Below are 27,308 nucleotides of genomic sequence, written 5' to 3'. Positions count from 1 at the left end.
TTATAAAAGGCATCCTATTTCTCCAAATATCTAAAATATCAGACAGCTAACAGATAACACTACAAGGCATGCTAAATGATATGAAAAAGCAAGATGATATCTAAGTGGGAGTGTTTCTGAATTCACAGGCTTAACACTACAGGCGCAAAATGTAAAGCTGTAAAACTACAAGCAACACGCAGAACCGCATCAAATCAAAGTTTCCTATAATCGCCAAAAGAAAGAACAGGGGGCAGGACTTTCGTTGCCTTTTTACCCTTCTGATCTATGAGAAAATGCAACTACAATGCTGGAAAGCTATTTCCAATGCATCTGGTTTCTATTTTTTCCATATGGAGCGATGTTCGAATACCGTACCATGCCAATTTAATTTATATAACATCCCTCATGTGCAAGCATCCCAGGGCGCTTTACAAAAACACACAGCAAAGCAAAAGAGCCCCAAGCTGCTTGCTCATGAAAGGCCGACTCAATGAGAGACAGTATGTTTTGAGCTTAGATTTTAAAACACTGACAGACTCAGCACTGCGGATAAAATGAGGTACCCAATTCCAAAGCGAGCAAGCCCTTGACCCGCTGGTTTATAATCCAAGTTCTTGGAATTATCAAGAGACCATCAATTGCAGATCTGAAGCTTGTACATGAAGAATTCCACACTAACCAAACTTCTTCAAAACCCATTTCGTTTCCACAGTAACATAATCTTAATGCTGCAATTAATAAGCAATTATTATGGAAGTGTGAAGCATCAATGTTGCGCTTAAAAATACTCACACAGCTTTTCTGTACGTCCTGCTCAGCTTGCAGGGAAAACACAGAGAGATCTCCGTTCAAAATAACATCTGCCAAGGAGTTCACCAGCGGAGCATAGTGGATTATAAGAAACACCTGAAAGACACATCGTTCAAAGTCCATTCACTTGTACAACATCCAACAATCCACAGAGCAAGCGTGCTGCAAGAAGACACGCTGGCTAATCTAACCTATGCTTGGTCTACAGCTGGCAACTGCATCTGAAAAACAGCTTCAACCCAGGCCAGAAGCACCCTGGCACAGACTTACGTCTAAAACACAACAAAAACCATTTAACCATTTCAATTAGAACCACTGAGACCGATGGCCCGCTTGTGGTTCTTTAACAGGGTGAGCTCAATCATATTAAAAAAATGTTAGTAATGTTACTGATAATAGCTGCAAGTACTGTACAGCACTTCTTGGAACGATATTTATATGGGAATGTTTTCCAGAATAGTTACTTAAACAGAAAACTATTCAGTTGAATGTCTTGTGAAACCTGGATGATTTAAAAAAAAGTTAATCCATCTTTCGAGTTTCCCCTCACCTTTCATGAACATGAAGACCACTAATTACCTGTGAGACAGGTAAAGGGGTAGGGTTACCTGTGAGACAGGTAAAGGGGTAGGGTTACCTGTGAGACAGGTAAAGGGGTAGGGTTACCTGTGAGACAGGTAAAGGGGTAGGGTTACCTGTGAGAGGAGGTAAAGGGACACCTGAGAGCTGATCTTTGGGCGATCTCCACTCTGGAAAACACAAAACAAAAAACACAGGGATCAGAACATGAGGAGGTCTCAGTATCTGATTACAAGAAAAAAACAACAACAAAAAAAAAAACATTTAATTGAGGGTTTGCAAAGAAAAAGGGGTAGGGTTACCTGTGAGACAGGTAAAGGGGTAGGGCTACTGGCAAGGCAGGAGGCAGCTAATTAGATAAGACGACACTGGCTGTGGCTGTTTTTACTTCAGCTATTTGACATGATTTGTGAACACAGACCCCTCTCCTCCCACACCCTTCCTGCTTTCCAGAAAAACTACAGCAGTAACCGGCAATGATTAAAAATAACAGAGATAACAAACGCGCACCATCAAAATGTAATGAAAGCTCACATTGCGTGCACTACCTGCTATCTGATCTGTTAAAAAGAACAAAACAACAACAACAACAACAACAACTCAGCTATCAGTTGGATGATGTCAAGTTATATACTCTGTGTGTGTGTGTGAGTGTGTGTATATGTGTGTGTGTGTATGTGTATATATATATATATATATATATATATATATATATATATATATATATATATATATATATATATATATATATATAGACACACACACACACACACACACACACACACACACACACACACACACACACACACGCACACGTACACATATATGTATACTGGGTTCACCTGTAGCAGCTGTTTTGTTGAAACATGGAGATAAGGGCAGGTACCGTGTCTGGATACCAAAGGAAGAAGCTTGGCCTAGATACCATGAGATGATCACACAACAACTTGTAAATTCCTTGTTATCACAGAAAAACGCAAACCTTTTTTTTTTTTTTTAAACAGCTGTTGAAATTTCTCATCATTTTCAAAGACGTTGGTTTATGTGCAATGTGAAAAGTGGGCTGCAGTTTACCTTTTCGTTGTTCTGCTGTACTAGGAAAACGTTAATACTACCAGTGCTGCGAATATGGGAGGACAGACATGTCAGCTATCAAAACAGATTGATTCAATTAAACAGTGAAGCTGTCGAGAACAAAACACGCACACACAGATACACACACGAGGGCACACGCGCACGCACAGAGGAAGCCTGCAACTCGTACCTGCTCGTGGTTCACCAAGGAGTAAACATAAAGGGGCAGAAAGAGCCTGTTGAGCAGGTGGTCTGTCAGCACGTCATTGAGGAATTCACAGTTAATAATCAGGATATCATTGAGATAGTGCAGGTGATCCAGGTGCTCTGCCACCAAGTCACTGAGCTTGCCACGGTTTCTGTGCCTGAAAACACCAACACTTCAGATCAGCTTCATAACAAAACAGCAAGACTTCCACTGTTAAAGATGCAAACAAAGTGACATCACTGTCTACTGGAGACGCAGCATCCCCAGGGATCAATCAACGGTAATTCAAGCAAAGCACAGGAAATGCATGCAATAACGTTTTAACTTTATACATGTGGCACATTATATGGAAACTACATGATAAAGTTACACTGGAAACCTACAGAACCCCCCCCCCCACCCCCCTCCCACTCCATTTCCAGGAACTAGCCATCTGAGAGGGTGTTTATTTTCTTGGCATGAATTTCAGTGCAAACTTTGTGTGGCTTTAATTATGTGAAAACACTGGACTTCCTGTTAACAAGCAACTCAATCATTGGAAGAAAGTTATACAACGCCCAACTAAGTGGATTAAAAATATACACTTTATAAACTAATCCTGCTTGCTCTATTGAAAACAAATGTAATCTTACAAACACGTGCTGGAAATATCAGCTCTCTGTGAGAGAGTTCTGTTTCTGTAAAGCACGAGGACTATAACAAAAAACACAGTCTTAATAGTCTTGCAGTAACCTGCAACAGTCTATACGGATCGACCAGCAATAAGCTTGTGTCCAAACAGATAACCTTTGGTGAATGCAAACAAATGATGGGAATAAACTAGGAATGTACGCACTGCACTGGTAGTCAAAGAGACACCAAGGGATGTTTCATTGACCTGCAAAACTGAACAAGATTGTTGGAACACTGCAGCTTTAAGAACGGAATGCTGAGTGGTAGCGGCACCACACTGCCATCTACTGGAGATGTTAGGTTAGCAAACATTTGAAGAGCTAATAGTGTATCATCATTATAAACTTATCGACGATATATATATATATAGATTATATATATATATATATATATATATATATATATATATATATATATATATATAGAGAGAGAGATAGATAGATAGATAGATAGATAGATAGTTTAGCAAAAGATGTGCGCCCTTACTCTTCATCTGTCTGCACACAGTTATCCAGCTCAATCACATGGCTTCCTATGAACCAGACCAGGTTGGAGAAGTAGGGAACAGCCGTCTTGTCTCTGATATAGTGCAGCATGAGCTGGTTGTCCACTGCAGAGAAGAAAACAGAACAGGGTCATTCGCGATGAAGAAAAAGTGCCACACAATCAGAATTTGGAAATCTCTTTACATGCAACAGTTCACACACCTACTAAAAAACAAACATTTCTATTGCAGTTTAGCAGATCATAATTACACTGGTTTTGGAGATTTAACAAAAAAAAAAAAAGAACTGAACATTCCGATGTGGAAAGGCTTAAATGAAATACCTTGTACATGTAAAGATACAAACAGGAAGGCATGCATTACTATGCACTCTGAAGAGACAGGGGTTCAAACAGGAAGGCATGCATTACTATGCACTCTGAAGAGACAGAGGTTCAAACAGGAAGGCATGCATTACTATGCACTCTGAAGAGACAGGGGTTCAAACAGGAAGGCATGCATTACTATGCACTCTGAAGAGACAGAGGTTCAAACAGGAAGGCATGCATTACTATGCACTCTGAAGAGACAGAGGTTCAAACAGGAAGGCATGCATTACTATGCACTCTGAAGAGACAGGGGTTCAAACAGGAAGGCATGCATTACTATGCACTCTGAAGAGACAGAGGTTCAAACAGGAAGGCATGCATTACTATGCACTCTGAAGAGACAGAGGTTCAAACAGGAAGGCATGCATTACTATGCACTCTGAAGAGACAGGGGTTCAAACAGGAAGGCATGCATTACTATGCACTCTGAAGAGACAGGGGTTCAAACAGGAAGGCATGCATTACTATGCACTCTGAAGAGACAGAGGTTCAAACAGGAAGGCATGCATTACTATGCACTCTGAAGAGACAGAGGTTCAAACAGGAAGGCATGCATTACTATGCACTCTGAAGAGACAGAGGTTCAAACAGGAAGGCATGCATTACTATGCACTCTGAAGAGACAGAGGTTCAAACAGGAAGGCATGCATTACTATGCACTCTGAAGAGACAGGGGTTCAAACAGGAAGGCATGCATTACTATGCACTCTGAAGAGACAGGGGTTCAAACAGGAAGGCATGCATTACTATGCACTCTGAAGAGACAGGGGTTCAAACAGGAAGGCATGCATTACTATGCACTCTGAAGAGACAGGGGTTCAAACAGGAAGGCATGCATTACTATGCACTCTGAAGAGACAGGGGTTCAAACAGGAAGGCATGCATTACTATGCACTCTGAAGAGACAGAGGTTCAAACAGGAAGGCATGCATTACTATGCACTCTGAAGAGACAGGGGTTCAAACAGGAAGGCATGCATTACTATGCACTCTGAAGAGACAGGGGTTCAAACAGGAAGGCATGCATTACTATGCACTCTGAAGAGACAGAGGTTCAAACAGGAAGGCATGCATTACTATGCACTCGAAAGAGACAGAGGTTCAAACAGGAAGGCATGCATTACTATGCACTCGAAAGAGACAGAGGTTCAAACAGGAAGCCATGCATTACTATGCACTCTGAAGAGACAGAGGTTCAAACAGGAAGGCATGCATTACTATCACTCTGAAGAGACAGAGGTTCAAACAGGAAGGCATGCATTACTATGCACTCGAAAGAGACAGAGGTTCAAACAGGAAGGCATGCATTACTATGCACTCGAAAGAGATGTAGGTTTAAAGGTTCAAGTTTATTGAACTTACATGACACTGCATTAAGGCACCAGGAGTCACCATTGAGGAAGGAACAAAAAAACACAAACAGGGTTAACAGGGTCAGGGACTGGCCAGTGAAGCATCTTCCTAAGGGCGGATATCCTTGCTTAAGACACACAAGCTGAAGGAGAGAGAGAGAGGTGAGAAGCAGCTGCAATGTAACTCACGAGGAAGCACAGAGGCACCTTCAGGGTTTTTAACAACCGCTTCCCACAGACTGGCCCGTGTTCACAAAGCTTCCACACAAACAGAGTGTCTGATTCAATGATGAACAGCATGGTCAGTACTAGGAACTAATCCTGCATTGCAAAACGTTTACCTGTCCATCACTAAGGAAGCACCTAGGCGTGCCCACACAAAGTGTTGGGGGGGGGGGGGGGGGGGGGGGAATAAGACTCCTGTTGCATAGCAGAATAGCCACAGTGTGTACAGGTAACACACTCAGGTGTGTCTTATTAAACTCATAGAGGAGCACTGTGGAGAGATGTGCGTTCTGCGGTTCTCGACTCACCTTTGTACACGTTAAGGGTGATGGTCCTGACTGCAATCCGGACCATGCTCTCCGAGTGGTTGAAGAACTTAATGGCCTCGGTGTACAGGGCAAAATCATTACTGTGCTGCAGGCATATATGAGAGAGAGAGAGAGAGATCAGCATGAATAAAGCCCACTGGACATTCAGAGAACCTTGTGAACAAGTGTGCTGCAGACAGATTACATACCGGACAAGGCTAAAGGAAGGAACACACTGCTCCCCTGAGGTGCCATCTGAAGGCTTCTTATAGAAAAGAGAGCGCTACATCAGAGCTGCACCTGCTCTCTCGACACCGTCTTTACATTTCATCTATCTCATGGACTGTGTGGTGTAAGCATGCACTGGCTACAGAGAGCCCATACCTGTCGGTTATACACAGCTTGTATTGTGCAGTGCAATGCAAACGTTATTTATAGTGCAACAGTGTCATCTAGGCAGCTCAGAGTGTTACTGCAACCTTAATTTACCGATCGCAAATAGAAAACTACAATATCTGACTGCATGGTAACAATGTGCTAAAACAATCACTCCATGAGTATCTCAGCCTGCAGCTCAATCATTTCTTATGGAGGCTAGCTAGCTATATAAACTTCTCATTTTATCAATGCCCCTAGAAAATAACAATTTTCCTGTTTTCCCACAGTTATACTATGCATTTAATGTGTTTTTCAATATTCTTCACCACACCTCTCTGTCCTTTACAATGCTCGCCATGCTTTCACTATGCTTTGCTGTGAGCTCGCTATGCTTTTACTGTACTAAACTTTGATCAGGGTAACCAGATTATCTCCTGGAGAGCTTACTGCAGTACCCCCGGGTCTCTTACCTCGTTATAAAAGAAATGCACAGTGTGGTTGTTCATTTTCAGTGACAGTGTCTTCAGGAAGGAGATGTAGTACGCCATGATCTCCTCATCAGAAAAGTCAAATTTGTGCACGATAATGGAATTGACGTGGTTGTTGGACAGCAGATAATCTAGACAAAAAGAAATCGGGTACCATAATCAACAGCAGCAGTTTTTTATATATATTACATACAAACATACACTTTTTGATGTAAAGAAACTGTTTGGAATCACTTTACTGTTAATTGATTTTATTGAGTATAGACTGTTTAAGTCTCTCTTTGGATTAGTGCTGCTCTACTGAGATGTAGCTGCAGTCTGTCACTGGGAGCCTGTCTGTATACTTACAGAGAGACGTCTCGTGGCTGATGTTTTCAAACAGGATATTCAGCGTCTGCAGGAGCTGCACACACACGTAGCGGCCAGACTTCTGCCGCAGGATGTTCAGAAAGAAAGCGAACATGTTCTTCTCCAAAAAGAAGCTGCGAAAAACAAACGGCACGGCGCTCACAAGGTGTCGCTGCATTGCTTGCAGAGTTAAACATGCTTACAATGACCTGGAATAACACAAACAACATGCTCCAACTGTGCCACGGATTTCTAGGGTTTCAAAAACAAAAAAAATGCTATGATATGGGTGGATTAAATCAAACACTAGGTGCTGCTGCAGTGACTTTATTTACTCAACTTGCACGCTCTTTGCAAATCATATTTACAGTGCACTGAACTGCATGACAATCAAGCTAAAAATAAAGCCCAGCACATGCATCACATGAATATTCCTGTTTGTGGTGCAATGAGTTGAAAATAAGCTTGAGGCAGAGAAGCTGCTTTCATTCAAACACGCTGGTTACACAGGCGTTACTGCTGGAATGGTAAAAGTTTATTCCAGTAAAAGCATAGAGAAGTGTAAGCACAGTGAGATACTGGTAACGTCTAGGCAGACATTGTAAAGAAGGTATGGGAAGCACATTAAAAACCATGGCAAACCACACCTTCATCTGAAGTATCTGAAGAGTTGCTGTGCCGTGCAGTTAGTTTACCTGTCTTTGAAAGTATATCTACAGTATAGACAGGGTGACTACAGCAGATAACAGTGTTAGTTTCACTAAGCCTCGATAACGAGTCCTCCTCCTCCCTGTCTGTCTGCTTGTATCGGCCAGCGTTCCCAACCCACACTCACTCGAACACTGAGCTGTCATTCTGATCGCCCCAGATCAGAATCTCCGTTATGGACCGGATGGTCTCAATGAGGAGGTTGCGGTTATGATCCGTCACTGTGGTATTCTTCGTCAGGACATGGTACATGTATCTATGGAAAAGAAGAAAAAACCCAGCTGACACTCAACCCTTTGATTTCCTCTTTATATCAATCAATCAATTGTATTATTTAAAGAGCACCTTTCACGACAGGTCGCCACAAAACAATACATATTGCAAAAACAACAATAAGCAGAAAAAAGAACACACTTAAATAAAAAGGTAAAACATTTGGCTATATAAGCTATGCTACAAAAATGTGTTTTTAATGCAGTTTTAAAAAGAGCAACAGTGGGAAGAATATGGAGGCAAAAGACAATCAGAATACGTGGTTAAGAAATAATCAGGAAAGAGGCACCCTAATGCCTGAATCCAAATGTACACGATGCATCATGCATTAACAAACCCCTCACTTGTTTATTGTGTATGCATTTGAGAAGATGAAGTGTTTGTTTCATAAATAACACATAACGATATTTATAGCTAGTAACAAGTGGCGTATGATATAAGTAAGGTAATAGAAGTCCCGGGCACTGATTGCAACAGGCGATTTCTCACCAACACCCTCCCTCTCTCGAGTTACAGCTTGCACGTAAATCCAATTAACAATAGACCGATCTTACCAGTAGAATTTTCACTGGCACTACGAATCTGCTTGATGCAGCTGATTCCGCTGCTGCCAGCAGCTGCACAAAACACATTCTTAATATACAAGCAACCACTGCACTTTCTCTAAACTTAAAGCCGAGAAAATAGAAGCATTTCTCTTTCTCCAGTCCTGATTAGTCAATTTCGGGGGGGGGGGGGGGGGGGGGGGGGGGTCTTACTGGCAGTCGAATTTGTACAGGTAATGGGAAACCCCAGAATGACTACTGCCACTAGATTTCTACCTGTTCAACCACTCTGTTATTAACACCACAACTCGGGCGACGAATCTGCTTGATGCAGACCTGTATGCTGTTGCACTGCACTGCGCGGTCCAGCTCCAGCGTCAAATTCGTAAGAAGGACGGCAACGATTGCAAGCTACACAGCGACCGTGTGCTGTTGACAAGAACGATGCTAATCTAACTGTGTGCATATTCTTCTTCTTATTATTATTATTATTATTATTATTATTATTATTATTATTAACTTACACCCTTAGCGCTGCTTGTTTTAAACAAAGTACAACACAAGCACTCATGCACGCTTACTTCAGGTGGTCCAGAGAATGAATGCTTTTAGACTTCCCTTGCCCTGCTACGACCCAGCTTCTAGACCGTCCAAACATTGCTGTTAGTGTTATCGTCGAGAAGTTTATATTTTATATGCGTGGCCGATTAAGTCCATACCGGTAACTAGCACAATCTCCAACAAATAAAATACAACATAAAATAAGGAATAAATGAAATGACGTTGTGACATTCGGCGAAGATAACAGATCAGAAACCCCAACAAAAACAAAACAAAAATACTCTACTGCTAGGAAGGTGATGCTGTTGTGTCCGGGCGGCCGCCGCTAGTTATTCTGGTAGTTGTAGTTCTTCAGTCTCATTCGCTCCCTCAGCCGCCGGCAACAAAGAGCGGTTCACGAACTAGCTCTCCCGAACTGCTTCGGGGCTCAGTGACGTCAGAAGGGATCCCTTCAACGTCAAACGCACGCGACCCTGTCACAGTGATGGAGAAACAGTGACGAAAACAAGGCGGGGCTCCAGAAGAAAGAGGCGGGACCCTGCATTGTGACACGTCAGCTGGCCCATCACGGTACAAGCTCAGGAGCAAGCAGCCAATGGCAGCTTATTGCAGTGCTCGGGGAAACAGCAGAAAGAAGACTTGCAGTCGATGCAGCCTTGATGCAACCATAACAATGATATTTAAAAAGCAATTCGTTAGGTGATGCGATACAGTGAGGCTTGTTCAATGCGTAGAATGTTTTGGTTTGTAAATACAAACCAGACGCAGCGCTGCAGCCAATAGTGTACCACAGTAAAACTGCACTATGTTCGGTTCATATTTTCACGCAAACTCTGCAGCACCGCACACAGTTACTCAACATTATAACTAAGCTACGTCATCACTGCCTAGCGAGGTGGTTAAATCAGTCAGACCTCGCTGTGAAATTAAATCAGTTGTGCTAATCGGTGTTATTATTGATCTGTCGAGCTATATCGCGACTCTTCGATGTACTGATCTGATGATGATCGTTGTATTTGCAGAGCTGCGTGCTGCTGTACCCCCACACACAGTGTATTAGTGCTAGGACTGGTGGTGTCTGTCTGTCTGTCTGTCTGTCTGTCTGCCTGCCTGTCCGGCCTGCCCTTTCGGATCCTGGCTGTATGACATCCCCAGTCTATGCTAATCTCGATTCGGTGGGGCCGCTATTTAATGACCTGCCCTGTATGTTTCATCTCGGTCTGTTTTTCGTGAACGTGCTGATCCTCTACTATGCCTTCCTGATGGAGTACATTGTCCTCAATGTGGGGATAGTCTTTCTGCCCGAGGATATGGACCAGGCGCTGGTTGATCTGGGAGTTCTGTCGGACCCGGGTTCGGTTCCGTACGACACCGATGTAGAACTGGACGTCTTTGACTGAAAAAAAAAAAAAAACTACACACACAGGTCCGAAATGGCTAGAGACAGAATACCGACAGCTACCAAATACGGCTTCCACCAGTGTCACCACCGCGATCCACACAAAAAGCCGGATTCTCCCCAGCAGCAGAGCAATCGGGCTGCTCCAGTCTGTGATCACTATTGCTGGGTAACGTGGCTGGGTAACCCGTGTGCTAAGACATGGCCCAAAGGCATTCATTTCAGACAGTTTTGTGACTTGGCTTGTTACATGCAGCAACAGCACACGTGTGGCATGGGGTCGTTACTGGATGAAAGTAAGTGTTTCATGTGTTGATTGTGCCGTATTTGGGGTTTGATTTCGTTTTTCCAGGGATAGGCTTTGTGAAGTAGATCTCTGCAGCAGCAGCGGAAAGGCCTTGCAGTGTGCTTGTGCATTTGGGTCTGGCTTTTTAAAATTGCTTCAAATTAACATTCACCTTATAAATTCTGCTATCCGTAGGCAGGGATGGGAATATGACCCCTGCTGCATAGCAGTTTCACTTTGCCAGGTTTTACTACAAGCTTGATTAGGCCTGGTGGGTTCTTATTAAACTGATAGTAAAACCGGGGATGGATCACACTGCTTTGCAGTGGGAGTCTTATTTCCAGCCCTGCCTGCAGAGCTCAGGATTTAAAAGGGGAATGTTAAGTCTCTGTTGTCCGGATGGGGTTTGATTCTCTCCCTCTCTCTGAGTTTCCCTCGCAGGCTTTCCAGACTGTAGGACACTGAGCTCAGGACAGGGGCGCCCCTTGACCCTTGACCTTTGTTGCAGAGCACGCTGCCATGGAGACGCAAACGGATTGAACAGGCTGAGACCCCGAATAAAAATAAAAAAAACTCAAACAGCCATACAAAACGGAGTGGCCAACAGCATGAAACTTAAGAGCTTTACTTGTATGAACTGTTGAACTGCTCCCTGTGGACGTTGCAGTTTGCAAAGGAGAGCCTTCGCCTCCACACGCTACCCCAGCGTACACGGCAACACCAGATCCGCTTCTCAGAGCCTGGAAACTGACAAAGAGCATTTCTATTGTAGGGTATTTATATTTATTCATTTCAGTTTGTGTTATAACTCTAATTGTAGTATTATTATTATTATTATTATTATTTATTATTATTATTATTATTATTATTATTACATTTAGAATCTGAGGCATGGTAGATGTGCTGATTATATTTTCTGTGTAAGCGGTCCTTTTGAAGTATTTGTTGTCTGTCGTTGTTTTCAGGCCGACAGTGCTGCTGCTGCCACTGCCTGTGTAGCGATTCTACTGCAGTCGGCCTGAATCCCCCATGAATGGTTTTGTTTTTTTGCAGTAAAGTCATCAGAGCAGCGCACTGCATGCAACTAGTATATTTCAAATGCTTCCCAATTCACAAAACAAACAAAAAAACCAGAAAAGCACACACACCACAACAGCAATCACCCAGCAAACTTGACTCCTGGAAACGGAGGTGTCTGGACTGAGCCAGTCCTGGAATAGAAACCCTTGCTGTAATAAGTTCTGAAGGGCCTCAACCCACAACAGCAAAGCAACAGCTGCGCTTAGTCACACTGTGAGGGGCAGCCACTAGATATATTAATGTTAAGCACGTATTCCTGCTTGATGAACTGCAAGCGTTTCTGCTCAGACCTTCCTGATAAGTAACTTCACAGTATTTATATAAAGCTCTGCATTTCAGCACACAATGATGTTCTAGAGCAGTGGGGCACAACTCTGTCCTGGAGGGCCGGTGTCCCTGCAGGTTTTTATTCCAACTGCACCCTAAAGTATTTTATTGGACCATGTTAGAAGCTTAATTGGTCCAATTAACTAATTTAGGGTATGGTTAGAACAAAAACCAGGAGGGTTCTGTCAGGGGTTTCAGCAGGACCTGTGGGCTGAGGCACAGAGAGGTTCTGTCAGGGGTTTCAGCAGGACCTGTGGGCTGAGGCACAGAGAGGTTCTGTCAGGGGTTTCAGCAGGACGTGTGGGCTGAGGCACAGAGAGGTTCTGTCAGGGGTTTCAGCAGGACGTGTGGGCTGAGGCACAGAGAGGTTCTGTCAGGGGTTTCAGCAGGACGTGTGGGCTGAGGCACAGAGAGGTTCTGTCAGGGGTTTCAGCAGGACATGTGGGCTGAGGCACAGAGAGGTTCTGTCAGGGGTTTCAGCAGGACGTGTGGGCTGAGGCACAGAGAGGTTCTGTCAGGGGTTTCAGCAGGACATGTGGGCTGAGGCACAGAGAGGTTCTGTTGGGTTTCAGCAGGACATGTGGGCTGAGGCACAGAGAGGTTCTGTCAGGGGTTTCAGCAGGACCTGTGGGCTGAGGCACAGAGAGGTTCTGTCAGGGTTTTTTTTTTATACCTTGATTCCTTGAACTAGTCAATGAGAGTGGAACTGGTCAGACTGGGACTGTGTGTGTGTGTGTTCGGGGGACGCTTCGAGCTGTGTGTGTGTGTGTGACGCTTCGAGCTGTGTGTGTGTGTGTGTGTGAGACGCTTCGAGCTGTGTGTGTGTGTGTGTGAGACGCTTCGAGCTGTGTGTGTGTGTGTGTGAGACGCTTCAAGCTGTGTGTGTGTGGGGGACGCTTCGAGCTGTGTGTGTGTGTGTGTGAGACGCTTCGAGCTGTGTGTGTGTGTGGGACGCTTCGAGCTGTGTGTGTGTGTGGGACGCTTCGAGCTGTGTGTGTGTGTGTGACGCTTCGAGCTGTGTGTGTGTGTGAGACGCTTCGAGCTGTGTGTGTGTGTGTGACGCTTCGAGCTGTGTGTGTGTGTGTGTGTGTGTGTGGGACGCTTCGAGCTGTGTGTGTGTGTGAGACGCTTCGAGCTGTGTGTGTGTGTGGGAGTGTGCTTCGAGCTGTGTGTGTGTGTGTGACGCTTCGAGCTGTGTGTGTGTGTGTGTGTGTGTGTGTGTGTGTGTGGGACGCTTCGAGCTGTGTGTGTGTGTGGGACGCTTCGAGCTGTATGTGTGTGGGGGACGCTTCAAGCTGTGTGTGTGTGTGCATGTGACACTTCGACCTGTGTTTCTGTTCTGTTTCTGTTTATCTGACACGAACAAATGAAATTAAAATGGAAAACGATTATTATTTTATTATAAAAATTTGTGTTGCCAGTATTCTGAGAATCCATATATAGTAGTTTTAAATATACCAAATACTGTAAAACCAATGAAAACTGTTGGAAATCCTACCTTTTCTGTGGTTGTGGTGAATGTGTGGCAGGCCTGGGGCTTCAACAAAAAAAATAATAAAACCAAAGGGTGCAGATGTGACAATAGATGATTACATTTTATTTTGCTTGCCATAGTTCAGTCTGAAACATGTTACTTAAAGATGAACATCCTTAGAAACAGTTTACAGAGGATGACTTTCAAAGGATTTGCTTTGAGTTTCCACTTTCATCCATCAGGTGGCACTGTGCCTCACAGAATAGAATGTCTGTAAGTCAGACTCCAGCCAAGCTGGAATGAGCATTTCGCACATGGTTAGCCAGTTAAATACATTATACAGCTGATCTCGTTTGATCAGTGAGACTTTTAAAACTTATCCTGGGGAGTCATACATCATGCAAGGCTGGCCTCCGTCAGTGTGTTTATCTGCCTGGATAGCCTTTTCATTCAGTAAAGTACAGTGGATGTACAGTGAATCACTCCAGCAGAAATGCTGACTTGTTTAAGAGCTTTGTCCCAGCCAGACTTCAGTGTTAGAATCGCACCTAGCTGCTCTATTGGGCGATGTTCCCACCATGTCTTTAATTGTAGAACTAAACCTCCAGAAGCTGTTCCAATCATGGCCTGGATTAAAACAAACATATGGCAGTGCCATAGCCATTATAAAGTATAGCAATGGCTGGGCTCTAACCCAGGTGTTAAAAATAAAGACACTGAGTAGCTGCTAGGGACCTGATTGAAACGAGATCCTGGTTTGAAATGACTTGTCAGAGTATTGATTGAGTGCCAGTGCATGACACACCATGCAAATGAAAAGTCCCCAGGCTGTGAGCCACTGCCTGCATGTAAATCAGACTTCAAAAGGAGACGTGTCATCTGTTGCCCCCATTTGCATCACACACACACAGCCTGGCCAACTGAATTGAAATGTGTGTTTAATTAAGAACAGTGACCATAATCACATGCTTTATCAGTGACCTTCATGCATTTCATTTCAGTGACAAAAAGCAGCACTACAGGTTTATTAAAACAAATGTCACGCACACACACACACACAGATTGAATATCCAGCTCTTATAAAGCTGTCACACACACACACAGATTGAATATCCAGCTCTTATAAAGCTGTCACACACACACACACACAGATTGAATATCCAGCTCTTATAAAGCTAGCACACACACACACACAGATTGAATATCCAGCTCTTATAAAGCTGTCACACACACACACAGATTGAATATCCAGCTCTTATAAAGCTGTCACACACACACACAGATTGAATATCCAGCTCTTATAAAGCTGTCACACACACACACAGATTGAATATCCAGCTCTTATAAAGCTGCACACACACACACACAGATTGAATATCCAGCTCTTATAAAGCTGTCACACACACACACACAGATTGAATATCCAGCTCTTATAAAGCTAGCACACACACACACACACAGATTGAATATCCAGCTCTTATAAAGCTGTCACACACACACACAGATTGAATATCCAGCTCTTATAAAGCTGTCACACACACACACAGATTGAATATCCAGCTCTTATAAAGCTAGCACACACACACACACAGATTGAATATCCAGCTCTTATAAAGCTGCACACACACACACACACAGATTGAATATCCAGCTCTTATAAAGCTAGCACACACACACACACAGATTGAATATCCAGCTCTTATAAAGCTGTCACACACACACACACACAGATTGAATATCCAGCTCTTATAAAGCTAGCACACACACACACACACAGATTGAATATCCAGCTCTTATAAAGCTGTCACACACACACACACAGATTGAATATCCAGCTCTTATAAAGCTAGCACACACACACACAGATTGAATATCCAGCTCTTATAAAGCTAGCACACACACACACACACAGATTGAATATCCAGCTCTTATAAAGCTAGCACACACACACACAGATTGAATATCCAGCTCTTATAAAGCTAGCACACACACACACACACAGATTGAATATCCAGCTCTTATAAAGCTGTCACACACACACACAGATTGAATATCCAGCTCTTATAAAGCTAGCACACACACACACAGATTGAATATCCAGCTCTTATAAAGCTAGCACACACACACACAGATTGCATATCCAGCTCTTATAAAGCTAGCACACACACACACATACACAGTGTCACAGATTGAATAGCCATCTCTACAGTTTAAATTGTGGTTCTTTATCTTGTTCTGGTAGGGGAACAGTAATAATGCCTGCAATGATGTGGAGTCAGTTTAACGCTGGAGTTTTTTAAAAGTTTCTGCAGTACTAAAACGCACCTCAGTGCAGCGTGTGGGCTCAGCTGTTTGGAAGGGAAGACCCCTGTGTTGTGTTAACAGTAAACTCTCTGAGGGCGCTTGTGTGAAACCATCGTGAATCCAGTAACATAGCAATTGGTGAAAAAAATAAAAAAATAGACTCCTCTTGTAAATATCTTCCAAGCAGGCAGTGTTCAGGATATGAACACATGTGAGCCCTGCTAGAGTTTGTAAACATGTACGAGGGAACGATCCCATTGGCCACAGCATCTTCTAAAGGGTCTAAAGCAGGTTGATTCTAGAGTCCTGTTGTTTCAGGTGCTCCAAAACTCCATGTGGGATGGACTGATTCCACATTCTAGAGAAACGAAAGACATGAAAACGATTCACAAAGGTTTCAGAAAAAAAATCTTACACAAGCAGTTTTTCTGCCAAGAGACAACATCTGAACAGCACTGAGAGAAGGCAGAACTGTTCAACACTGGACTGTGCTGCAGCCCCTCTACTCACGCCAAGCTTTTTATCCACCGACAGCTCTTCAGACTCTCAGTCAGCTTCTGCGCCCCCATGTCCGTGATCTTGTTATATTTCACACTGCGGAGAAACAAGGCAGCGCGTTAGAGAGCTCCAGCTGCCAGTCCTGCCCTCTTCACAGGCTCTGAAAAGGATCCGGAGGGATACTCACTCGAGTTCGGTAAGCGACTTCATTTCTGGGAGTGCCCTGGCCATGTTCTCTGCTCCACGATCCCCAATCAGATTACTGTACAAGCTGCAAAGGAGAGAAAGCGAGTCAGCCAGTCTGCTGTGTCCCTGGGAACTTGATGTTGACACAACAAAAAGCAGAATGGATTTTTTTGGTATGTTTCTATTGATACAAACAAGTCAATAGTAGAAAGAGGTCCAAGGTCACAATGAAAGTCAGCAGATAATAATTCCTGTTGGGCTCTGATTATTGCACAGGACAACATGTCGTGTTTCAATGGTACCTGAGATGTTTCAGTGAAACCAGGGAAGGAAGAGACTGTGCCAGCCTCTCAGCTCCTCGATCTCCAATGTAGTTCTGGGACAGGCTGTAAAGAAAAAAAAACAGAATAATATGACAGATGAATAGCTTTTAGTCCTGACAGTTATTGCTTGCATGTTACACGTTACGTGATAAACCTGATAAATGCCTTGCTGTGTGTTAATCTGTCACTTACTTGAGCGTCTCCAGCGATGATAAAGCAGAGAACGCCTCCGTCAGTCTCTCCACTCCCCTGTCTCCGATTTTGTTATCGGTCAGCGCTTCAAGACTGCGGAACAAGAGGGGCGTGGTCAAGGAGTGTACCGTTTCAGTTTTCAAGGCTATGCTCACTGTGGCAGAGCAAAGCTCTGCCCTTTAAATTGGCAGGGATGGGGTTAACTTCCCCTACCTGCCTGGGTTTATTATGTTCAGGTGGCTGGGGTTGATTAGTTGATTAGGTTGATTAACGATCAATCAGCGCCCAGCCACCTGATATAAAAGGAGGCCTCTGCTTCTCATTTGGGGGAGAGGGAGCTGAGGAAGCAGGTTGGTTTTTTTTGGTTGTTTGGAAAGCTTGAATCCAGTGAAGGCATTGCCCAGCCTGGAGATTGTTATTTTTGTAAATTTTGCTTTTTGTCTTTCTTTGTGTTTAAATTGTTTTGTTTTGGCCCTTGTGCCCTTTCATTTTGTGTTTATTTATAATAAAATAGTTATTTTTTTGAACTGCAGTCTGTCTCTGGGCCTCTAGGTGGCGCTATCCCACTTCTCACACCAAATGTGGCAGGCTGGCGAGTGGATAGAGGCCCAGAGACAGACTGCAGTTCAAAAAAATAACTATTTTATTATAAATAAACACAAAATGAAAGGGCACAAGGGCCAAAACAAAACAATTTAAACACAAAGAAAGACAAAAAGCAAAATTTACAAAAATAACAATCTCCAGGCTGGGCAATGCCTTCACTGGATTCAAGCTTTCCAAACAACCAAAAAAAACCAACCTGCTTCCTCAGCTCCCTCTCCCCCAAATGAGAAGCAGAGGCCTCCTTTTATATCAGGTGGCTGGGCGCTGATTGATCGTTAATCAACCTAATCAACTAATCAACCCCAGCCACCTGAACATAATAAACCCAGGCAGGTAGGGGAAGTTAACCCCATCCCTGCCAATTTGGGCAGAGCTTTGCTCTGCCACACTCACATACACTATGATTAACCCACATATCCACGCTTCTCTCCATCCCAAACCAAGGATACGGTTGCCATGCAAGAAAGAACGGTCACTTACTCCAGGTGCTGGAGCCACCGAAATGCAGGAAGGATCTCCGCCAGCTTTAAAAACCCCACAGATCCGTAAACAGGACCAAGCCTACGGGACAGAAAAACAAGGGATCTGACACTCAAAAAACACAGCATGCAGTGCGGTCTGTTCTCATGAATACTCAATACCGGAGTTCCTATTCCTCAGCTCCACAAAACTCAAGAGTGAAAACCCTAAAAAGAGGATGCTTCAGAAGAGTCGTGTTGTGAAACTCCATGGGGCAGAGGTGCTAAAGAGCCATGAGCTGGACAGCCCTGAGTTTCCCCAAAGTGACGCTTACGCAAATTCCAGCTTCCGGAGTCCCTCGACGGCCGGGATCTCAAAGATCTCATTGCCAGGCCCAGTCTCTGCGTCACTGCAAGAAAGAAAAGACGATGCTTCCTGTATTACAAACCTCATTCCAGCAGCAGCTTGTGACCTATTCCGTTTCAGAGCAAAACCTAGTTTTACTTTCTAGTTGCTGGAATAGCCCGCCTCGTACGCAGTTTAATCAAGCTGTTGTAAGAAATGCAAACACATGTGGACTTGTTTTAATAGAACCAAGCTACAGACAAGCTTGACTAAAATTAGAAATGTGATGCAGGCTCTCAATTGACAAGTCTTTGAAGGATTACTTTCCAGACGCTCGGTAAATACAGCAGAGGCCTCTTCGGCACAGTTTGCACTGTTCAATTGCAAAGACACGTTGCTGTGACCCGGGCTTGGCTCTTCATGTTGAGGTGATGGACAGCTCAGCCTGTGAAGTGAAGCTATTTACCATGAAGGCAGCTTTCTCTCCCGGTAGATCTGCACAAGGAGACAGAGGTCCTCAACATCACTGATCCGCGAGGCTTTGAAAGGGTTGATAGTGAACTTGGAGATGGAGTCCTTTAAAAGACCACGCTCCCCAGTCTGGTGCAGGTGCTCCCAAAGGCTTATTGTATCTGATATAGAAGCCCTGTAATATAGTCAAGAAATGAGACAGTGAAGCACGAGGCATGCTCCATCAGAGCTAAACAATCTGTACTTCCATTAGTGTTCTGCAGAACCATGTAGACGATCATTTCACATTTATTTTTAAGCTCTTTCTTGGTTTAATCTGAATTCAGTATAAATGTAATGGCACTTGAATTTATAGTCTGTATATTTGGATGCTTCCAAACAGCAACACAATCTTTTTCCAATACTTATCAATGTGCAATTACCCACCCTACGCCCCAAGAATGCAGCCAATTGGAACTAAATTACTGAATTTTTTTTCTTGAAACGCTCGGAATATGACATGAAGAATGTCAATGCCGCTCACCTGAATGACGTCACGCTCTTCTGCCCCGCCAGTTGTTTGATTCCACGGAGGTCAATGCCCGTCTCGTGAAGGTCCAGGGTGAAGGCTCTTCTGGTTTTGTTCAGGAGGTGCTGCAGTACAAACACATCGGTCGGGGAGAGAGGAGTGCCCCTGAAGGAGAGCGCTGCAGGGAGTTTGGAAACCATGTGCTTCACAAGCCCTGTGTTGCTCGTCTCATAAACACAGTGGCACAGCTCAAGTAGCCTGTTAGGGTTCAGATCGCTGGGTTTGATCTTCTTCAGGTATTCAGAAAGAGCGTCTTTCTTGGATACTACAGCCTTGGCAGACAAGCAGTCCAGATAGGAACACTCTGCAGGTTGAAACAGCAGCCCCGCCAGGAACCTGCGCAGCACGTCCAGCCAGTCTTCCTCAGGCTTCTTCTTTTTCTTCTCCAGGAGGATCTGCTTCACCAGGCTTTTGCTATTTATGTTTTTGGCCAAGATCAGGTGCAGAGCCCCCAGGAAATTCTGTGTGATCAAATAAGCGAACCCAAGGCCGAAGTCGTCCTCCTCCCCGCACTCGCTCACTGGGTGAGGGCTCAGGATCCCGCTGCTCAGACCAAACTCCTTCAGCTCCTCGGATGACAGGTCCCTTGGGTTCAGGAGGCACTTGTGCTCCTGAATCCCTTCCCAGGCTAGGACACCCAGATCAGGGACGTTCTGCTTCTGCTGCCTGTTCACAGGACCCGGCGAGTATGCATTCACGTGCATCTTGTGGTAGAACACGTGGCAGTAGAGTCCTGTGAGCGTGGACGGCAAGTCTTTGTTCATGTCAAAGTGTTCGAGGAGGAAGCACATTAACCTGCATATCAGCGGGGTAGAGCACAAACTAAAGAGAAACCCGTTGTCCTGGACCTTCTTCCATGCGCCGTCGCAGTATGAAGTGCCCTTGAAGTATCTGGTCATGTACAGCTCAATGTGTTCAGGGGTGAAGCCGCTGAGCTCAACTATCTTGTCCACCTTTCCCAAGAATGGGTTGAACGCTTCTTTGGGTCTGGCAGTGACCAGTACCGTGCTTCCGATGAGCAGCTTCTTCTGAAAAAGACCTGAAAACAAGTCTTTGATGCTGTACATCTCCTTGGAGGAGCTGGTGGCAGGGGAATGAAGGAGGCCTTCACAATCCTGGAAGTCATCGAAGCCATCGAATATGATCAGGACCTTCTCGGGGTTGCGAAGGATGTATCTGAAGATCTCATCGCCGTTGGCTGGGGTCGGTGTTGCAAAGAGGCTGAAGAGCAGGTTCCTCAACCCGAATCGCTTCCCGGACAGATTCAGCCTCTTGCACGCGAAGCAGAAGACCAACTCAAACTGCTGGAAGTGCCCACTGGACCAGTCCTGGCAAAGCTTCTGGACGAACGTGCTTTTACCCTGCCCAGCCTTTCCCAGCAAAGCCATCACTTTGGTGTCTTTCGACCTCTCCCCGTTGGGGTGGAATATTTGGCTCCGGGGGATTTCGGCTCTCCTCCTCTCTGCTGCATCGAAGATGATCAGCTCCTTCTCCAGACACTTGTTGGCGTTCTTCCCCGTTTTGATCTTGACCTGCCTCTGGATCAAGGGCACGTCAATGTGAAGAGACTCCAGAGTCAGTTCGTCCTCAGCACACATGAACTGGCAGGTGTTGAGCAGGTAACGTTTTAGGGAGTCTTTAAACTCTTCAATAGACTCTGCAAAGCAGGTGAGAGGCATGCGTTACCATTAGAAAGAATCCCTTGCATCGCCTCACACAGACGAGAATGCTCTGAAAACCCAAACTTACTGGGTTTCGCAGGGGTCTTCAGGGACTGAAGCGACCCTCTGCAGGGGGACGTTGCTGCATCTGAAACCAGGAGAGACACTTTAGAGTTGATAATATTTGTTTAGTGGTGTTTACCTTTATGCTGCTCTGTGAGAGCTAGACTTCAACGATTATACATTGTAGGAGATGTAGAGAGGCAGTCTGGCCAGAGGCTGTGATAAACTCAAAAGAACCAGGAGGCTCCAGACCAGAGCTGCTGATTCCTCCAACACCACCTGTGTGTAAGTACACCACACTCCATCGAGCGCTCATACTGGAATCATTCAGAAAATCACAAAATCATAGGAAATGTGTCTCTGTACCGGTAGTGGTGGGCTGGGTGCTGGGGAGAGAGTCTGGAGAAGGGGATCTGTTCACAGACACAGTAGAGGGGCTAGCGGGAGAGGAAGGGCTGGCAGGGTGCCTGGCGACAGCAGCATCAATGACAGTACCTGCGACTGGGGATGAGAGCAGATAAAAAAAAAAAAGACTTTCAAACCCTTAAAACGGACGTGAAACATTACACAGGCTGAAAGTGTTAAAGATATTCCTTATTGTTTCACGTGGGTGGTCAACTGTCCTGTTGTTAGTGTCTCAGGAGTGACAGCTGGAAATCCTGATGACACGCATGTTACAGGGGAATTGCTTTGCTTTCCTTGGCTCTTTCCCATGACGAATGGCGCCTGGTGTTCTTTCATTCTTACCAGGGGAGCTGGGAGTTCCTGCAGCCCTGGGACAGGACATTGGAGCAGCAGGCACTGTAGACACAGCAAGAGAGAGAGAGGTGAGGTTCACACTGACCTACTACAGACTGGAAATACGAGAGGACAAGAAAACAAACAAACTGGGGCTGAAACTTCAGAAACATCCAAAAAAAAAGGGAAGGATACAGTTCTGGAGAAGATAGACTCGCGTTACTAATCCAAAGGTAACAGTTCATCTTGGATCAGGTTTTTCTGTTAATGCAGCACTACCACCACCCCACTCACATCTCATACATTGCTTCATGGTTACTGGACTGTGAGTTAACCCTCCATCTCTTAGGTTTGAAGTGTAACCACTGTCATTGTTCACCTCACTGAATAATCCAAAAATAGCAGGAAGGGTTTCAGTAGAAAAGGAAGTCATTGTGGAATACTCACCAATCACAAACGTCGGGCCCCCAGGGTGTACAGCGTTGGCGACGGGGATACTGAAGACCTGCTGAGGAGCGGTGAAGTTCTGAATCACCTGGAAGGCTGTGGGTGCAGGGGTAGTGGCCAAAGAGCCTCCTGGGACACGCAGAGACAGAGTTAACAAGATACTCCAAGTGTGAAACATATACACACACACACACACACACGATTTGATTGGCTCTTGTAATTCTGTCATTTGCATATCCCAATTACCAATGATAGGTAGGTAGGGAGGTAGATAAATGATTCAAACAGAAGCGTCAAACTGTATAACCTACCAGCAGTGAGTGTAGTGTTTCCAGCGGCAGCCAGGCTGGAGATGGGGAGCGTGAAAGTGACAAACCCGTGGACAGGGTGTGCGGGAGAACTCGCTGCGGAGATAAAAAACTAAATCTCATCTTTCGCAAACAGATTGCACTGTTTCTATAACTCAGCAATATCCCCGTTGAGTATGTTAGACAATGGGTTTACTGCAGCGTACAGTCAACATAAAGAATGATCAGATAAAGGTCTGCTGTAGTGTAGTGCTCAAACACGTGGACCCCCACCTACTCTCTTCTCAACGGGAAGGTCAATGTGGACCCCAGGCCTGCTTGCTGGGATACCTCTCTGTGCTTCTCTCTGGTCGGGTCGGCTTCTCCACCCTCTCTTCCTTTTCTCAAGCATTCGCTTTCCTCTGGGATCTGGAGGGACATGACATTTCAAAAATGGAACTATAACTCAATGTCATTTTTTAAAGCAATTTGAAAGGGCCCTGCTTGCTAAATGACGTTTGCTGCTGAATTGTAAGCCTTGTTGAATTTGGGTAAGTGTTCATGTCAGTGTCGCTCTGCTTTAGTCATGCAGTAAGAACACATCATTCATTGTTTCTGAGGTTTGCAAAGAGACCTGGCTTAATTCACAGAGCTGTGCTCCAATGCAGCCGTGTCCTGAAGACACAAGCAGTTAGTAGAGAAGGGAAAGGCCAGCAGAATTGAAGGTCTTCGGAAAGCAAGCTGAGGTTTAATCAGAGGTGATGAACTGAACTGTTTACATTTCCAGGACTGCACCCCACACTGTGAGTCTGAAGCAGACAGGAATCTGCACTGCAGCCTGTCGGTGTTACAGTGACTGCATTCCTACAGTGCAACATGCTCAACAATGATGAGGTACCTCTTTTCTGGCGCTTCGGTTTCATTGTATCTGCAGAGTTGGCATCAGCTGGGTTCAGGTCTGTTGAATACACAATGGAAAACATTTCTAGTTTACATTGAGAATGGAATTGTGCAACCTGGTTAACCTCACTGCAGCACGCTCACCTCTCTTGTGATACTGGATGCTTCTTGCGTGGTCCTGGTGCATGGTTTCCGGTTCTGAAATTGTCATCTCCATTTCTTCCCCTATTAAAACCAAACGAACAAGATAATGGAACACAAACAGAGTTGGAAACAGCGCAGATGGATTTCCAAGACCTTTCTCACTGGTAGTGCAAATTACACAGAGGAGTAAGAAAAATAAAAAAACAGTTACACAAAACCAAATGTGGGAACAGCACACTCGTGGAGGTATCTCATATTTACTCACATGAGCTGGTCTGCAAAAAGCGTTTAATGCCTGTATCTACTTCAGTCTTGAGCTTTTTTACAGTAATTCCTGAGTCACAAGAATTATCCCAGTGTTTCATGAGCTCTGCCTCTCCCACTCAGAGCTGGGTGGACCTCAGGACCAGGAGAGCAAGCAGATTGGCAGGCACAGGGAAGCCCTGCCTCCTGAGCACAAGCCAGCAAGCTAGTTTGATTTGGACCACTCCCTGGCAGACTGTCAGCAGCAGTCCAGTACATCACAGAGCTGCCCTCAGTGCACAACCCCGACAGCACTGCTTTTATATTGTACTTCAGTTAGATCTGCATGGATACTGTTGTAATCTGCCATCTGATGCAGTGTGCTGCCTGTTTATCGTAGTGTGCTAACTTATTTACACACACACACACACACCCCTCTCTCCTCTGTCAGTTCTTATCAAACATTAAAATAAAAAACCACCTTACCCAAATTCTCTTGTTGGTCTTCCTCTAAAAACTTCAATATTTTTTCTGTTAAAAAAAAAAAAAAATCATTACAAATGAATACCTCATAGATCTTTCCTCGTTGAAATGTTTATGAGGGTTGTATCAATGGGGCTGTTTTACAACATTATTTGTTCCTTGAGCTCCTTGACAAAGCTCTGAAAAACAATCCCCATGCTTACCGATGTTTTCGTTGTACTCGAAAGGGGTCGGAGAGAGGATTCTCTCATTGGGCACCATCAGGTCTGACAGCAGGTAGTCGAAAATGTTGGGAGAATCCAGAGAGAGCTGGTTACCTTCAGCATCTGAAAGGCAACACAGTGCAGAGTGTCCAGATATTCTGAGAGTACAACACAGGCTCTGTGTAGTGCAAGCACAGGCCGTGGCTAAGCTGCATCAATGTATACTGGACAATTTGTATTTAACACACAAAAATCCTTCTAAAATTAGAAGAAGTGCACTTTCTATTACAGAAATAGGCATGTGTACGCAGAAGAAGAACCATGTTTAACTTTTTTGTATCGGAGTAAAATTTTGCTTTCCAAATATAATAATTTCCTGGAGTTTGTCCGACACTTGTTACACACAGTCTGCGACTCGAGCATGAACACAGCAGTGACTCCTAGCGGTGAACGTTCAAATTATGTTGTGTAGATCAGGTATGGAAATAACACTCCTATTGCATAGAGGTTACACCCACTCCAGCTATTAATACAACCTTTATTAGCCAGGATGTACAGGTAACAAACCCAGGTGTGTGAATTAATTGCTATGCAATGGGAGGAATGGATCAAACTGCTATGCAATGGGAGGAATGGATCAAACTGCTATGCAATGGGAGTCTTATTCCCATCCCTGACCCAGCTGCTTTGTCCCAATAATAATAATAATAATAAGCGCTGACCGCAGGGAAAGGGTCCCTCGGGGAAGCCGAGTGGAACGTCCCCCTCCAGTGTGTCGCTGTGCAGCAGGCTCAGGAAGCTGTGCTCTTCCAGGACTGAGGGTTCCATGCCTGGATCATGGGCTGAAACACAGGGGATGGTCCACAGTGGGTTAGAATACAGGACAGTCCTACAGGGGGCCTGGTGGGGTAGCACATTTTCACTGGCTATTCTGCTCCCTCCTGTCTACTTCCTTTCTTGCTTCATTTCCTTACACTCCGGATGTTTGTTTTGCTCAGAAGCCCAGCCTCCTGGCACCTATTCAAATAACCAGACCTTGAAGACAAGGCAGCGAGCTAAAGAGAGTGCACTGGGCTTTCCGTTTCAAAACCCAGCTTTGCAGTCGACAGCCATGCAAGCACAAGGTCCCGATCGCGGACCGGACTGCTAAAGACAGATGGTTCTGCGGTCAGTTTCCTGCACACCGCAGGCCTGCCTACCTGCCTGTAGGAGGGCAGAAGTAATTGTATTATTGATTAAAAACACACATTAGTAATTTGTGAAATATCTGGACAAGGTGTGTATACAAGCATACCTATAATAAGTGTTGAAGTGCACTTAACCCTACACACGAGTCTATAAACTATGCTCTCCACTTGGACGTACAGCACACAGCTTTGTATTTCTAGCATCACAGTGTTGTCCTGCATGCCCTGCTACAGCCTACACCAGATGGCTCCTACCAGGTCCTTCACTGTATTATTGACACTGATTTGTTTCTATATAGAAGAACTCCTGTGTTGCTAGCGGCATTTACCATCGTCCGGATTTCCTCTTTCTGCTACAGTGGTAATTGATTTTTTTTTTCTGAATCTTTGTCATGCTGTACTGTAAACAGCATTCCAAAAGTGATACAACATGCCTGCCTATCACCACAGTGTGCTGAATGCAGAGGGAGGTTCTGTGTTAAGGTTGTCAAGGAGGGTAATACTAGCTCATGAGATTGCTTTACAGGATGACTAACAGACTAGTTTGGCTTGGCACCAAAGAAAGCTTTTATGTCATTAGTAATGTTTAAACTTTGCACTGGAGACAAAACTCAGTAGACTTGTGATGTTGCATTTTGTCAAATTATTTGGTACTAAAAACAGGGAACCAAGTAATTCTGAGACCAGTCCTAAAGCACCTTTCTAGAATCAGAGTCTGTGCAGCTGAAAAGTGACATACCGCATTTCAAACAGTTTGCAAAAAAACTAATTCAGAACATGAATGACAAGTATTGGGTATTGTATTAGCAATCAGAAACAACAGCACCTATCCTGCCCCTCCCCAGAGAGGGCTGGTGACACTTGCTAACTGAAAGCTTGTCTGGGCACACCAGTGTCTATTCAGACTGTCTGGGCACAGCAGTGTCTGTTCAGATTGTCAGACTGTCTGGGCACAGCAGTGTCTGTTCAGATTGTCCGACTGTCTGGGCACAGCAGTGTCTGTTCAGATTGTCCGACTGTCTGGGCACAGCAGTGTCTGTTCAGATTGTCA

General features: G+C 44.7%; 3 protein-coding genes across 12 annotated transcripts in view; 1 reads left to right on the top strand and 2 right to left on the bottom strand.

Moving 5' to 3' along the window:
* Positions 1–9,719, bottom strand: part of LOC121300845 (protein CLEC16A-like) — a 44,357-nt gene extending 34,638 nt beyond the window's left edge. For 3 of the 9 annotated variants that reach the window (XM_041229774.1, XM_041229770.1, XM_041229772.1), the window contains exons 1-11: positions 9,404–9,695; positions 8,132–8,260; positions 7,297–7,430; positions 6,931–7,079; positions 6,083–6,188; positions 5,560–5,565; positions 3,812–3,935; positions 2,636–2,810; positions 2,214–2,288; positions 1,488–1,541; positions 775–888 (exon numbers count right to left, since the gene is read on the bottom strand). In XM_041229774.1, the coding sequence (XP_041085708.1) occupies positions 775–888; positions 1,488–1,541; positions 2,214–2,288; positions 2,636–2,810; positions 3,812–3,935; positions 5,560–5,565; positions 6,083–6,188; positions 6,931–7,079; positions 7,297–7,430; positions 8,132–8,260; positions 9,404–9,480 (1,143 nt within the window). In that variant the 5' untranslated portion in view covers positions 9,481–9,695. Of the gene's footprint in view, positions 1–774; positions 889–1,487; positions 1,542–2,213; positions 2,289–2,635; positions 2,811–3,811; positions 3,936–5,559; positions 5,566–6,082; positions 6,189–6,930; positions 7,080–7,296; positions 7,431–8,131; positions 8,261–9,403 lie in introns of all 9 variants that reach the window. The other 6 variants (XM_041229773.1, XM_041229777.1, XM_041229775.1 and 3 more) reach the window with 5 other exon arrangements.
* Positions 9,720–9,976: 257 nt separating this feature from the next.
* Positions 9,977–13,091, top strand: LOC121300578 (dexamethasone-induced protein homolog). 2 transcript variants are annotated; one of them, XM_041229166.1, is made up of 4 exons: positions 9,977–11,078; positions 11,510–11,836; positions 12,034–13,030; positions 13,076–13,091. In XM_041229166.1, the coding sequence occupies exon 1, from the start codon at positions 10,526–10,528 to the stop codon at positions 10,781–10,783; it is 258 nt and encodes an 85-aa protein (XP_041085100.1). In that variant the 5' UTR covers positions 9,977–10,525; the 3' UTR covers positions 10,784–11,078; positions 11,510–11,836; positions 12,034–13,030; positions 13,076–13,091. The 2 variants fall into 2 exon arrangements, 1 of the variants encoding a protein (XP_041085100.1); XR_005947541.1 differs by having other exon boundaries at positions 10,799–11,078; positions 11,498–11,836.
* A 2,922-nt stretch (positions 13,092–16,013) lies between these two features.
* LOC121300505 (MHC class II transactivator-like) overlaps positions 16,014–27,308 on the bottom strand; it is a 17,321-nt gene continuing 6,026 nt past the window's right edge. The window contains exons 2-21 of the mRNA XM_041229073.1: positions 25,793–25,912; positions 25,071–25,193; positions 24,871–24,915; positions 24,142–24,222; positions 23,996–24,055; positions 23,392–23,526; positions 23,122–23,214; positions 22,811–22,939; positions 22,373–22,426; positions 21,992–22,126; positions 21,651–21,710; positions 19,857–21,558; positions 19,329–19,508; positions 18,852–18,926; positions 18,539–18,619; positions 17,453–17,545; positions 17,240–17,323; positions 16,939–17,022; positions 16,764–16,847; positions 16,014–16,611 (exon numbers count right to left, since the gene is read on the bottom strand). Of these exons, the coding sequence (XP_041085007.1) occupies positions 16,536–16,611; positions 16,764–16,847; positions 16,939–17,022; positions 17,240–17,323; positions 17,453–17,545; positions 18,539–18,619; positions 18,852–18,926; positions 19,329–19,508; positions 19,857–21,558; positions 21,651–21,710; positions 21,992–22,126; positions 22,373–22,426; positions 22,811–22,939; positions 23,122–23,214; positions 23,392–23,526; positions 23,996–24,055; positions 24,142–24,222; positions 24,871–24,915; positions 25,071–25,193; positions 25,793–25,912 (3,494 nt within the window). The 3' untranslated portion in view covers positions 16,014–16,535. The remainder of the gene's footprint in view (positions 16,612–16,763; positions 16,848–16,938; positions 17,023–17,239; positions 17,324–17,452; positions 17,546–18,538; positions 18,620–18,851; positions 18,927–19,328; positions 19,509–19,856; positions 21,559–21,650; positions 21,711–21,991; positions 22,127–22,372; positions 22,427–22,810; positions 22,940–23,121; positions 23,215–23,391; positions 23,527–23,995; positions 24,056–24,141; positions 24,223–24,870; positions 24,916–25,070; positions 25,194–25,792; positions 25,913–27,308) is intronic.

Source organism: Polyodon spathula, chromosome 26 (genome assembly GCF_017654505.1).
Source record: "Polyodon spathula isolate WHYD16114869_AA chromosome 26, ASM1765450v1, whole genome shotgun sequence".
NCBI classification, from domain to species: domain Eukaryota; kingdom Metazoa; phylum Chordata; class Actinopteri; order Acipenseriformes; family Polyodontidae; genus Polyodon; species Polyodon spathula.
This window is presented reverse-complemented; position numbering and strand designations above follow the sequence as displayed.

What these genes read in the sequence shown, in the direction of transcription:
- LOC121300578 (XM_041229166.1), top strand. Translation starts at nt 10,526, where the DNA reads ATGACATCCCCAGTCTATGCTAATCTCGATTCGGTGGGGCCGCTATTT.